The 15,764-nt window shown below is 21.6% G+C and overlaps 2 protein-coding genes across 2 annotated transcripts; one reads left to right on the top strand and one right to left on the bottom strand.

Moving 5' to 3' along the window:
• Positions 1-105: 105 nt before the first annotated feature.
• SRAE_2000081400 (JNK-interacting protein 3) lies at positions 106-6,103 on the bottom strand (the record flags this gene model as incomplete). The annotated part of the gene is made up of 8 exons (XM_024651691.1): positions 106-1,229; positions 1,444-1,608; positions 1,668-2,189; positions 2,235-3,092; positions 3,789-3,835; positions 3,888-4,630; positions 5,379-5,519; positions 6,086-6,103. The coding sequence occupies 8 exons, from the start codon at positions 6,101-6,103 to the stop codon at positions 106-108; spliced, it is 3,618 nt and encodes a 1,205-aa protein (XP_024505344.1).
• A 3,516-nt stretch (positions 6,104-9,619) lies between these two features.
• On the top strand, positions 9,620-11,898 carry SRAE_2000081300 (Smad4 protein; the record flags this gene model as incomplete). Its single annotated transcript, XM_024651690.1, has 4 exons — positions 9,620-10,360; positions 10,433-10,640; positions 10,707-11,069; positions 11,186-11,898. 4 exons carry the CDS (start codon positions 9,620-9,622, stop codon positions 11,896-11,898), a joined length of 2,025 nt encoding a protein of 674 aa, XP_024505343.1.
• Positions 11,899-15,764: the final 3,866 nt, after the last annotated feature.

Below are 15,764 nucleotides of genomic sequence, written 5' to 3'. Positions count from 1 at the left end.
AATTTTGATTAATATATTGACAATAATATACATTTTAAATAAGCATTAATAATAATAGCATTAAATGACATATAACAGAAAAAAAAAATATACATTACTATTTTTTTAAGTGTCTACACCGCATTTCTCAGATTGTTGAGGTTCAGATGTACAAGTCATCTCCCAAACTATTATATGACTCATATCTCTTGGTTTAACTATATGACTAGGTCCTTCCTCAATATTACCATTTATTTCTTCATTTTCTTCTCCTAACCTAAAATCTATATATCCATCACCACCACTAACAACAAGAAGTTTACGTACTTCTGTATCAAGAACCATTTTTGGTTGAGCTGATCCAGCTGGAATAGGTAATAAAAATCTAATACTATCTTTGTGTCCATGATAAGATACTTGGGCTTGTTCCATATCACAATATGGTATAAAACTACTAGCTGCTACTCTATCAGTTGATGGATCTGAATATACTTCTTGTTTTTTATCATTAGAATATTCATTTAATGGTACTGAAACAATAACACCTGTACCAGTTCCAATCCATAATCTTCTATTAGTTATAACAAGTGATGTTATTCGTAAATGTAAAAAATCTAATTTATTTGTACCAAGCATTTTTGTTATAAATGGTTCTATATTAACATCTTGAAGATGTTCATATGTATGTGCATGGAATAGCCTTATTGTTGAGTCAAGTCTTATTGATATCCATACACCATCACCTAACCATTGCATTCCTTTAACTTGACTATCTCTTTTTGGATGTGCCATAAATACTTTTTCTATTCTAAGATTTTTTGGATCTATTACAACAACACAATTTCTATATGCTGCCCATATACGTCCAGATACAATTGTTAATGTTGTAACAGATGAGGTACCTTTACCTAATGAAATTTTATGATAACCTTCAGCTGACCATAGACCATCTGAATTTCTATGAAATACTGCAATTGTTCCATTTGCCATAGCTGTAAATATTCTTCCTTTATAATGTAAAATTGATAATACAGCATCAGCCATCTTAATTCTTAATAAACATTTTTTCCAATCTGAAATTCCTGAGTGTACAAATATATAATCATTTTCAGATCCCATCCACATTGTTGGTTGAACAGTAGAAATAGTACCAACACCTTCATATTTACTTAATCCATCTCTTATATGAGAAGATAATTGTGACATAACATTTTCATTAATTTTTTCTGATACTTCTTCATCAGCTTCATCTAAAATAATAATACATAATATTATATATAAATTATAAATTTTTAATGTTAAACATTAATCTAATAAATATAAATACACATATATATGCCAAAAAAAAAGATACTAGACAAGTGATTGTGTAAAACGAAAATGTATAAGACAAAGTTTTTTAAAAAAAACTTGGCACCACATAACAAAATTTATACAATGAAGAAATGAAAGCGAAAAACGCACCGGCAAACATTATGGATGAACTAATTTTCATTTGACAATTCTGATCACTCTTTGAAGAAGAAGAAGTATCATTATCAACTATCTTATTCTCTACTTCTTCTTTAGTTGAAGACAATGTAGGTATATTTTCTAATATTCTTTTAGGTTTACTATTCAATTTTTTGTCTAAGGACACAAAGAAGGTAAAAAAAAAATTTATTTTATTTTTTTATTTAAAAACTTACCTTCTAATATTTCATTTAATGATCCTTTATTAGAATTTGTAGTATCATTTAAACTAAAATCTCGTATTCTTCTTGGACTTGCTTTTTCATCAACATTACAATATGTTGGAATATTATCAACCTCACTTACTCTTAATGGTATCCATTCTACAGCTCCAAAATTATTACAATCATTTAAATCACCAGGTAAATCTTTAAGATAACCACCCTCTTTTATAAATTGTTCACTTATAGATATAGTATTATCATCACTTGGATAATCACTTTCACGTACACCTGGAACTGTAGAAACACATAATATATGTGAGGCACAAACATTAAATGTTTCTAAAACATTATTTGGATTATTTGCATCTAATATAGTTACGAGACTTTTTTTTTCATTAGAACTACAAATCCAAACTAAACTACTGCTTTCCCATGTTAACATTTCATTTTCTCTGCTCTCTTTTAATTGACTTTTTAATTCATAATCTAACTCCTCTACTTTATCAGTTATCGATGTTGGAGGTGTAAATGAATCTGAGTCAATACTAGAATTGGGATCGGAATAGAAAATTGACTCACCGATTATATAACCACCGTCTTTAGTTCTGCCACCACGAAGTGTAACTCCTGAAGCACACCAAATTTTGAGAGTTGGATGATTGTACATTAATGGTCTGCAACAAACTGGAACAGGTATTGCTGCTGAAGTTGAGGCTGAGTCAACTGTTGATGGTATACTCCAACCATATGCTTGAACTCTTGTACCATCATCTTTTTTCATATGTTTACTAATAGCTTTGTATTGTTCTCTTCTTTCAGCTATCTTTTTTTCTTCCATTTGATCAGGATCATAATGTGGAGGTCTAGAAATGTGACGTCTTCTTCCTTCTCTAACATCTCCAGTTGAACGTCGATGTCTAGAATCTTTTTTCTGTTGGTAATATCCTTTAGCTGTATTATTACCATCATCAGGAACAAATAGACCTGAGAAGAAGTCCCATAAAGATCGTTTATTATTAGCTGCTGCTGCTGCCTGTGCAGCATTTAATTTTTTATTTCTTTGAGCTTCTAAAAATTTCATTGAATCTTGTAATTCCATATATTTCTCTTTATAACCATTTTTTTCTAATATAACTCTAGCCATCTCAGCTCTTGTAAATCTTTTTCTTTGACCTAATGGGACATTCTCCTGTTCATCTTCATTATTATTTAATTTTTCTTTTAATTCTTTAACTTCTAATTCTAATTCTTTATTCTTTTCAGTTAGCCTATATCTAGACATCTCAATAGATTGAATTTCTTCTCTCAATATTCCTTGTTCACTTATTAATTGATCAACTTGTGCAATGAGATCATTCTTTACAATATTGAGAGCATTTTTTGTTTCAAGAAGTTCTGTATTTTCTTTGATAAGATTTTCAACTTCTTTACCCATTCCTATAAATAAATTTATTAATAATTTTTCAATAAATATTATAATATATATAATAATTGTAATTATAAAAAAATCCATTTCAAGTTTCACAATATCATAACAACAGAATACAAACTACCATGCAAAAAAAAAGACCAAAAAAAAACAACAAACAAACAAATAAATAAATAAATATATACTAACACCTCATACAATATATTTTACAAGAATGCAAAAAAAAATAGGTAAAAAATTGCTCACCAATGAATGTGTCATTAACTGAAACGAAGAAAGTTAAGTGTTTATATTTGTGAATCCATTAATACTTAGTAATAATTTTATATGGATATTTTTATTAAGACCTACATAATATCATTAACTACACATCATATGTGAGTTGATATTTATTTTATTTATTTTTTTTTTTAAATAGTTACCCGAAAAAAAAATATCCATATAAAATTTATAAACTACTATAAAAAATATTAATTTACCCGCTGAAGCAAACTCTGCAGGATCTACCAAGTTGCCTAAATAGAAGAAATTTAAAAATTAGTAGTGTAAGTGAACGTTAAAAGAAGGTAACTTCATTTGTGACATGATAATAAGACGTGATATAACTTTTTTTTTTTGAGATAACTTGTGAAAATAATAGTTAAAAATGAAGTTAAAAATTGAAAATGTATCTGAAATTTTTAAGAATATAATTAGTAATTTACCAGTTAAGTCAGCCGATAACACATCATCTGCCTCCTCTTTGATATTACTAGAAATTAAAATATTTTTTTTAAAAAATATTACTTAATTAATTAACTTACATTCTTTCAGGAAGACTAGCATTAGATTTTGTCTCATCATTAATATCTTCCTTATCTTCTAAAATAATTTCTTCAGCTCTTTCCTCAACTATAGGTAAAATATCATCTCTTGGTGATTGAAGAAAATCATTACTATCACCAAACTCTTCCTGCCAATCTCTTTCACTACTAATATGATTAGCTAAATTCATATCAGCATGTGTACTTTGACTCATATTAACAGCTGATATAATATCACCCATACCACGAACTTTCGCTGCATCCATACTAATTGTCATTGTATTATTTCTTCCTTTACCATTATTAAAGGGTAATGATTGCATCATTTCAAATTTATCAGGACCCATTAAATATTTCGTCCTTTCAACATGTTCAATATGTGTTCGTAGAAGATCATTATAACGTTCATGAAGTCTATCAAATTCTAATCTTTGTTCAGCTTCTCTTTCCTCAAGTCTTTGAGCATGATCTTGAGCATTTTTTGTTTTTAACTCTAACATTCTTATAACTGATTCAAGAGACTCAATCTTTTTTTCACCCTCCTTTACCTGATCCATTAAACCTTCTTCTATTTCAAAAAATCGTTGATCATTATGTTTTCTAAGATTTTTTTCTCTCTCATACTGTTTTAATAATTGTTCATTATCTTCTCTTAACATTTCTATCTCAACAGCTTGCTCCTCTTTATCAAGATAAGCTAAATCAAGAGATTCCAAAACTGATACAACTAATGGCATTAAATTCTAAAATGATAAGAAAATAATATTTATTCTAATAATAAATAAAGATTATAATTATTAAGAATTGATGTTTCAAATGATAATGAATGTTAACTAAGTAAATATCATTAAATAAATATAAATAATGACTCGTTTTTAACACATTCTCAATAAGAAGTTTACTTTAATGTTATATCATCAAAAAAGTATCAAAAGATTACAAATAAAAAGAACTTCACTTTTTTTTTTGTTAAAAAAATAATAAAAAAAATATATATATATTTATAGATAAAATTATATATAACATAAAGATATGTAAACAAAAATTTTTTAGTTATAAATAAGTTTATTTTATGAATATAAACTTTATGTTATTAAAACTATAATATATATATTTATATATAAAGAGGAAAATATATACCTCATAATAATCAATTAATAAAAAGGTATATATAAATTATGATCAAAAGGAAGATAAATTTCTTGCTTCATTACGCCTAATAATTGGTCTAAAAATATCATGTTACAATAATATATTTATTTATATATTGAAGATGGTCACAGATCATTGTATAAAAGTATATCTATATAGAAAAAGTATAATAGTTATTATTATTCAATTGAAAGGTCAATATTCAAAATAGTTTATCTTACATTTCTATTAAAAACACTATATACGTGTAAATTATCAATCAAAAGTAATGACAATAACATCTACATAGTATTAAGGCAAAAAAAAAAAAAATAACTAAAACTTTTTTTTTTTACTTACTTTAACACTTTCTTCACCATTAGTTTGTATCATGGCTTCCAGTTCCTTATAAATGCTGGAAGCTAACATTTGTACCTTTTCACTCATAACCCTTTGTTCATCAGATTCAGTGGTACCACTACCTGAGCCTCCGTAGACAATCTATAAATAAAAATATTATTAAAATTAAAATAAATAAAAGTTTTAGAATAGATAATAAAATGAAATTTTAAATTAAATAAACTACATTTATAATATTATTAATAATAACTAATATGTATAAATAAAATTTTTAGGTTGACTACATCATATCTATATGTATGTGTTTACATCAAAATGACTCTACAATCAAAAACCTTTAAAGTTACAAGGTAAGATAATAAAATGACAAAAAGTTATCATTATATTTTTCTTATTATTACCTAAAGCTTAAAAAAAAAGTTATGTTATATGTTAAGAATAGTTTTACATAACAATATTTAAAATTATCACAAGTAATACAAATTAAATAATAAGAAAAAATAGTACAAATCTTTCTATCATTATTTTGTCTTTTCTACAAGTTTTTTTTTTTTTTTTTATCAAAAAATCACACACATAATAATGTGTGTTAACTTTATCATATGTAAAGATTAGCAGACAAAATAATAATAGAAAAAATTGTATGTAGGTGATAAGAAGGAAATAATAATAATAAATATAATAGAAATTGTATCGATAAAACTGACTTCGTTATTAGTATTCATTTCTCTATCTCTCGTTTCTATACGATATTTATATATCTATCTCTCTCTACAATAATTTTCTCCCTAATTACAAATATAGGATCAGTTTTTTTTTTTATTTTTTCAACGAAATAATTTAAAATTTTAATATTTTTTAACTCTTCTCTTTTTGTAAAATGTTTAAAACAGATATACATCAGTAGTTAATAGATATACGTACTATAATTTAATATATAAATAATGTCAATTATTTATATCAAGTTAATTTTTTTTTTAGTATTCTTTACTGATCATCTGATTTAGTAAACAAAAAAAAGTGAAAAAATAAATTGGATGGGTGGTATAAAAATTATAAATAAAATATTGCAGAAAATAAATTTTGAAAGAAATTTACTTTCTTTTTCTGGTATTTATAAATAACTTTCTAAACAAATTACAATACTATTTAATTTGCTAAAAAAAAAAAAATAAATGCTAAAAAAAATTGTATTTTGTTTGGAATGTTATTTTCTATATATTTTAACACACTTATTAAAGTTGCAATATTTAGATGGAGGAGAGAAATATTATATATATACAATATAATTTAACATGAAATCAAAGTTGATAAATATACAAACTTTCTCCCCTTTGATTTTAAAGTGGAAATGTTGTTATAATTTTTAAAATATATATTTTGTATATATATAATAAATATGTAATACTGAAGAGAGAGAGTAGACAGGTTTTTTGACAAAATAATATTCCCCTTTCTTCCGTTATCCTTTTCTACAAAACTTTTTTTTATCACTTAATAGATAGTGATATTTTAGTTTTATTATTAATTTTTTTTCCTTCAAAAATATTTCTTTATAATATATATATTTTTTTAAATATATTCCTTTCTTTATAAATTATTTTTTCTTGTAATATTTAGAAAAATCAAAAAAACTTTTAAATAATAAGTTATGATTTTTCAGAATAAATATTCATAAAACAAAATTTTTCTCTTCTTAATAACTATTTTGAGTACTTTGAAAATTTAGATTGCTAAAATAAATTTCAATTATATTTATTTAGAAATTTTTTATTACTTCTTCTTTTTCAATGAATTATATTCACTCAAATATTGGTATTTATTTGTAATTTTTATAGTACTTCTTCAATATTACACACCTTAAATGTTGGTTCTTTATAAATGTATTTTTCTGTAAAAAATATATAGTTATTATTATTATTTGTATTTTAGTTTAATATATATTGATTAATATATATATATATTAGAAAATTTTTATAAAAAAACGTAAAAATTTCAATAGGACAAAATAATTTGATTGTATTTTTAAAATATAAATTGATTATTCTCATGAAATATAGTATTATTTGGGGGCAAAGAAAAATTGAAAACAAATAAAATATTAAAATTAACCACGTGATAAATAGTTAAAGTTTTACAAACAAAAAACTAATCAATATAAATAAAATTAACATATGTATATATATCTAAATTATTAATAATTATTAATATTATTTAAAGTATAATATTATAAGATTTTTAAAATATTTTTAAAATAACATAATACACATATATATTGACAAAAAAAAAGATAGCAAAGAAAAAAAAAATTTTTTTATATAGATTGTAGTTGTTAGATAATATATATGTATTTATTATAGAACATGAATCAAGGAATGCTTTAAAATTTTAACAAACTTTTTTTTTATGCTTTAAGTTTTATATCTATATATAAATGTTATAGTATTTATTCATCAATAAAATATATATATATATAACTATAAACTTCAACAAATATATAATTATAATTCTATGGAGTACTGTTTTAACAGAAATAAAACTGTTTCTATTTATAAATTGACCTTCTTCCTCCTTCTAGTAATGTAGATATATGACAAAGCTTTAAGATATATATATATATGACAAAAAAAATGGTAATAAAAACTAATTCACATTATTATTCTTAAAATATATTTTATTCTTAATAAAATATAGTAATGTTCTTGAGAAAAATTTTATATTAAAAAAAAAAAATTACTTTTTTGATATTTAATCTCTTTTTTTTTATAAAACAAAAAAAAAATATTTTAAAAGTATTTACTTTATAAAAATGAACAAATTATTAGCACGTATAGAAAAAAAAAATAAAATATTATTATTTAAATATATCTTTAAAGTATTAATAAGAAAGATTGAAATAATTTCTTTAAAACAAACACTTTTATTGACAAAATAAGACAAATATAATATGTGAAAAAAATTTTGAAAAAGGATAAAAAAAAATAAATAGTTATGAAACTATAAAAATTAAATAAGACATATAATTTAAAGTACCATTAAATCAAATCTTCAATGGAAAATAAGTTCAAAAAGAGTTGCTTCTTTCTTTTTTTTTTTAAAGGAAGCTATCATAAAAATACTAAGTATATAGTAGTGTCTCTTGGTCTGCGCAGACAAAGATCGTTCACTTTTATATATATATATATCTAGTACTTTAATATTACTTCTTATCATATCAGCTTTAAACTATTTTTTGATGAAGCTTCCCACTTTTATAGATAGATGTAAATAGAATTGTTAGTTTAACTATATATATATCAAATGGCATGTAACAGAACATTTATGCCATTCTCTTTCTTCAAAATATATATATATATTGTGTATGCATCAACAATATTAGTAAGGGAACATTTTTAACTACAATCTTTTTCTATAGCATCTTTTTTGAAAGAGTTCTTTCTATCTTCATTATCAAATGTTGTTAGGGAAATAAAGAAAATAATAAAGATAAGATTTTTTTTTTTTTACCATAATACTCTTACAGGTCATTTTATCATAGAAAATTTATAAAAATGATTATAAGAAGAAATATTTAAAAAATAAAGATAAATTGTTACTGATAGTTTTTTTTTTTTAAATAAATTGATTTATTTTTTTTAATAGAAAAATGATATCGGTTTATGAGAGTTCAATTAATATTATATATTTACAATAATAAGAAATTTCAAAATTACTGTGAAAGTTAAAAATGTTAACTATTTTTACATAGATATTTTCTCTTATTTAAGATACTTATCATTTTTATTTTTATAATTCTTTTCTTTATTTGTGTAAAACTAAAAAAAAATGTCCTTTTTTTAATATTATAAAAGCATATATATATTTTTATCAAAACCAATTTTTAACTATTTATTATCCCTTAAATTATACTTCATCTGGAAAAAGCTAATAAAATAGAACGGCCTTGACAAAAGGATTAATAAATTTTTATATTTATATTATTTAAAGATATTTAACTATTTTAATATTATAATTCTTTTTAGAAATTATCTATCTAACATTGAAGGTACATTCTTTTTTTTTTTTTTATTTCTAAAAAGACAATTTCATAAATTTTTATTTCTCATTCTTTATTTTAAAATATTATTTATATAAAACTGTATATATTATTTCTTTAACTAAGTGTAATTAACAAACTTGGCGCAATCTTTTAAAAATTTAAATAAAGAAAAATATAAATATTTAACAAATTTTGTAACATAATGTTTAACAATACAGAAGATAATACATTATTACAAGGTACACCTACTAATAAAAATGTATTTCTTAACAATCACCAAGAAATGCCTTATTACTCAAGTGCAATGCCATCATCATACCCAACAACTAATGGTAATATGTATACATGCCATGGTGACTCTAATTTATATATTAATGGTAATTATAACAACATTAATATTGAAGTTTACAATAATACAACTCTTGTTAATACAAATTTAATGCAAAACGGAAATTTTTTTTATCCACAAAATGATTTTAACAATTATTCCGGGTATTCTAATATTATCCCTACAAATGATTCTTATTATACTTCATCTACCGATGATAGAGATATTTCTTCTAATACAAAGTCTTCATATTCTTATTTATCACAAGGAAATAATAATACTAATATTACTTCTACTACTATTACTAGTAGCAATAATCCTTCTAATAACATTTATAATACTATACCATCAAATAATGGGAAATCTCAATCCCTTCAACATCAATTAAAACAATCTTATGATCATTCTTCAAAACAGGCAACATCAAATGATCCTTGTGCTCAGATAGCACATGTTTTACAATGTTACCAACAGGGTGGTCAACAACCAGAATTTGTTAAAAAAGCTATTGAAAGTTTGGTAAAAAAATTAAAAGACAAAAGAACAGAATTAGATGCCCTAATTACAGCTGTAACATCTGCTGGAAAGACACCATCAACTTGTGTCACAATTCCGGTAAATATTATTTAATATTTAAAAAAAAAAAGACTTTTTAATATAATTACATATTATATATTTTTTTTTTAGAGATCATTAGATGGTAGATTACAAGTTGCAGGAAAAAAAGGTGTCCCACATGTAGTTTATGCACAAATATGGAGATGGCCTAATGTTAATAAAAGTGAACTTCAAAAATTACCTATATGTGAAGTATCTAATGATAATCAAGAATTAATATGTATTAATCCTTATCATTATGAAAGAGTTGTCTCCAGTTCTTCAACAACAATGTTAGGTAAATTAAATAATTAGATTAAAAAAAAATGTAATAATTTTATAAAAATTTCTTATATAATTATAGAAATGAAAAATCTTCGTGTCAATGGTCCATCGTCCACGTCACCTTATATTGATAATAATAATACTCAGGGAAATGGAACATATGAAAGAAATCATACTGGTAATTTAGACTATGCAAATCACGATGTAATATCATCAATTAATCCAATTTCAAAAAAAGAACCATTTTTAATGTATGGTAGAAATCAAACACCAAGTGGTATATTAAGTCATCTTCCTGAAGGAGGAAGTAATTTTGTTACAGAATTATCAACACCAATTATAAGAAATCTTGATTATCCTAATAATAATTCAAATAATAGTATTAAAGATGAATTCAATAAAGATAGATATATAGAGGCAAAAAATAATTTATATGCAAGATGTAAGTTGATTTTATTTTAAAAAAAAAATTTTTTTTTTTACTTGTTGTTTATAATAATGAATACTTACTTTTATTATCATTATTTAATTTTTTTCTTATAATATTTTTTGATTTAGATGACATTTCACGTGTTATAACACCTCAAATTCCCTGGCCTGATCATTGGTGCTCAATAAGTTATTATGAATTAGATACACAAATTGGTGAAACTTTTAAAGTATCTAAAGATATTACTGAAGTTATTATTGATGGTGGTATGAATACATCTGATGCAAAAAGGGGACGATTTTGTATTGGAGCATTATCTAATGTACATCGTTGTGAGGCTTCAGAAAAAGCCAGATTATATATTGGTAAAGGTGTTCGTTTAAAATGGACTCCAAGTAATTGTGTTTATCTTGAAAGTATGTCAACAAAAGCTGTATTTGTTAGAAGTTACTATCTTGACTTTGAGAATAATCTTGTTTATGGATCAACAGTTCATAAGTTTTTGTGTGGAGCAGAAAGAAAACTATTTGATTTAAAATGGGCATATGCAGAAATGTGTGAACAAACAAGATCTGCTGAAATGGCTGTATTAGCACAGGCAAGAGCTGTTGCTGGATTACCACAAAATCATATAATATCACCTTCATTAATTGAGCATGCTGATACAGGTGTTGATGATTTAAGAAGAGTATGTTGTACTATTTCTATTAGTTTTGTAAAAGGATGGGGACCCGGATATACAAGAAGCGTTATTAAGGAAACACCATGTTGGGTAGAGATACAATTAACGAGACCTTTACAATTATTAGATCGTCTTTTAAAACAAAGTAATACTGCTTAACTCATTCTTTATATGTGTACTTACTTTAAAAATTTTATATATAAATATTAATATTATATATATATACAATTATTTTCTAATTGTTAAATAAAATTTTTTTTTTTAATTATTATATAATAATTCTTATTTTTATAATTTTCCCTTTATATTTGTTATCATTTAAAAGTAAAACTTTACAATCAAAAATTTTTCTTTTTACTATATTTAAATTTTAAAAATATTTTATAGTATAAAATTTTGTAATTATTTAAATTTATAAAACTTTCCCTTTTATCTAACAATTTCAATAATAATAAAAATTTTCAGATATTCCTAAATAGTAAATAAAAGCAATAACATTTTCAATTTCTAAAATATTTAAAAATATATATATATTTATTATTTTTTCAACATTACATTTTTGTTCTTTAATTTTCCTTCTTTAATCTTATCTCACTTCCATATTGTTTTTGTAAAGTTTTATCTTTTATAATTATACTTCTAAAACATAAATACTGTTAAAAAGGTTATATATATAATAATAATAATAAAAAAATAATAAAAAAAAAATTTATAACGTCAATAAAATTTTATTCAAAAAGTTTAAAGAATAAAATAAAAATAAAATATAAATTATATATTTTTATGCTTATTATGCATCATAATCTTTGAAATTATAATATTTTTATGTTTTAATTTATATTAATTGTTTTAATTTAAAAAAAAAAAATTTTTTTTCAACCATTTCTGACTATCTTAATATAAAACTTTTTTAAGTAGTTAATATATAAAATATTATAATTTTAAGTTTAATGGTATTTTTTAAAAATCACTTTTGTTTATGACTAGATAACAAACTATCTCTAATAATAGTTAAATAATTAGTAAAAGATATAAACCAACATTAAAATGTTTTTTTTAAATATTTATATAGTAAAAAAAATTATAATTATCCAATTGATAAATTTAAAAGTATGATTTTTATGATAACAATTTGTTTCCTTGTAAGCAAAGGTGAATAATCCATTTATTATTTTAACAATTATAACTCATCTTACTAAAAAATATATATAATTTTTTTTCTGGATAATAACTAGAATCAATAAAATTTTTGGTTGAAGTAACAAACTATCAATAGCTTAAAATAGACTTATTTAACAAATTAAAAAAATTTTTTTTTAATTAAAAATGATGTAATTTATTTATTAAAAATTAAAATAATATAGAAAGATATGATGAATTCAAAAATATTAATCAACATTAATCAAAAATTAATTCTAAGAAAAATTTATTCAAGAATGTTCTGTAATCCACTACGCAACTAATAATGATTTAAAATTATAAAAATAATTTGTTATTTATAATAAAAAAAAATATTTAATATTCACCGATAAAAGTTTATGCTGACATTTTATTATTTATTTATAGTATTACTTTATGTTATTATTTTCACAAAATAAGTACAATAAACAAATTTTAATTTAAAACAATTCTTAAATATTATCATGTCTTTGAAAAAAATTTTTATTTTATTTTTTTTTTAAATTGAACAAATTTTAAAATATTATATATATTTAAATTATGTTTGTAAATCATTTTTAAATTTTTAAATTTATTATTAGGTAAATTTTTTATTGTTAATATTTCCGGTAAGCTAATTTTATTTTAAATTTCTGGTTGTTTTTTTAAAATACATCTGTATATCACTTTTATTATTAAAATTAGTATTTTGAAACTGTAAAATAATAAATATTTTTTAATATATTTTTTTTTTAATCTTAAATTATTTTATTGAAAAATAAAAAGAATTTAGAATTTTTTTTTTTATATTTTTGGACAAACTTAGAAACTACTAAGATATTTTATTTTTAATTTAAAAAATTTTCTGTTAATTTTTATACTTTAAGTGTTTAACATTTAGAAAAGTTTTATACTAAATTATATAAGTAGAAAGTTAATTGCATAATTAATATTTTATTAATAATTTATAGAATAAAATTTTAATAGAATAATAATGAGGAAATAAGAATTTATAATTTTAAATTAATATGAAACTTTATATAAATTATGACATTAAAAATAAATTTATTTATAATATATTATGTAAGTAAAGAATAATTTAGTATTAAATGTTTGTTATTATCATTAATTTTTTTTTATTTATAATTTAGAAGTAGATTTATTTAAATTATTCTATTTATATTTTATTTTATAATACGCTTCAATACAAATGTCATTTCATATATTTTATAACACATGTTTTTTGTTTTGATCATTGATCTTATATTAGATAAAATAAATGAAAGTAATTTTTTCATTATCCAAATATATCAGGAGGATATTAAAAATGATTGAATACTTAGTTTTAATTTTAAAAAATTAATTTATATGTTTAAAAATTAGTTATATAATAATATTGTTTTAAATATTATTATTTATCCAAAATGTACATCAAACATATATTTGTATTTAAATGTAGTACCTTAAATTGTAAAATAATCTCGTTGATTCATCAACAATTCATAAAAGTTTTATTGAAGTTAAGTATATGTTATTTTATATAAGATTGGCGCGTAACAAAAAGAATATAGAATGATCTAAATAAACATGATCTGCTAAAATAAAAATAAATGTTGGCACAAGGTAACGGTACTTCTATGATCTAAAAAAATTCATGTAGTATTTAAAACTATTGTTAAATAGATAAATATGAATGAGTACATTAAAATATTTTTATTTGTTTCTTTAGATAAATGAAGATTTATTTGTATAAAAGTTTTTTTTTTCTTAATGAAACACCTTGTTGGGTAGAGATGTAATTAACAAGACATCTACAGTTACTAGATTGTCTTTAAAACAATTGTAATACTGCTTAATTCATTTTCATATGTATGTGTTTATCACAAAAATTTTTATATATAAATATTAATGTATTTCCATATGTTATTATTTTCTGATTGTTAAATAAAATTTAGAAATTATTTTTTTATACAGGTTTTTTTCTTCTAATCCCTCTATTTTTTTTATATATATTTTAAACTATTTATTTATTTATTTTTTGAGATAATTTTTATGAATTAAAACTACTTCCATACAAGTTTATTAGCGTAAAATTTTATTAGACATGTGTCTGTATCAAAAAATATAATATTTTAATTATTGTTATTAATATTACTTTAATATTTCTTATTACGTCCTATCATATAAACATGAATTTATACATTTATATCAAAATGATGAAAAGTTCACTAACAATATTACAATATCACCATACAAGTGGTATATATATATATTTATATATATATATAATTTTATATTTATATCAATTTAACATATTATAAGCATTTATATATCTTAGCTGAGATAGATAATAAGTATAAACAACAAAGAATAAAAGTAGGTAGATTATATCATTCTAAAAAAAAAAAAATTAATCACTTTTATTTAGTTTTTATTAGTACATTAATAAGTAAGTATATCATTTTCAACAATACCATTATATCAACTCATTAGAAAAAGTTACATAAGATAGTGTATATTTAGTCTGCAATAGCAATATATAATATAAAATTTAATAAAAAGAAGGAAAATTGTTATTCTCTCTATATACTATCCCAAAATTTTTATACTCTTCTTATACTTTGTACATACTATAAAAATGTTTTCGCGAGAAAACGTTATCATTTTATCCTGAGGTCAATATTGATTAACAGCTGACATTACGCGCCATACCATAAATTTTGCCAATTTTTTTTACAAAATTTCTATTATTTATGTTATAGTACTTTAACTAATATTTTATTTTTAATAATATGTGAAAAAATTAGAAAAAAAAAAAATAATTAATGATTTTGTTATTTTTAAAAGTAAACAATTAATGTGATTAT

Source organism: Strongyloides ratti (assembly GCF_001040885.1).
Source record: "Strongyloides ratti genome assembly S_ratti_ED321, chromosome : 2".
NCBI lineage: Eukaryota > Metazoa > Nematoda > Chromadorea > Rhabditida > Strongyloididae > Strongyloides > Strongyloides ratti.
This window is presented reverse-complemented; position numbering and strand designations above follow the sequence as displayed.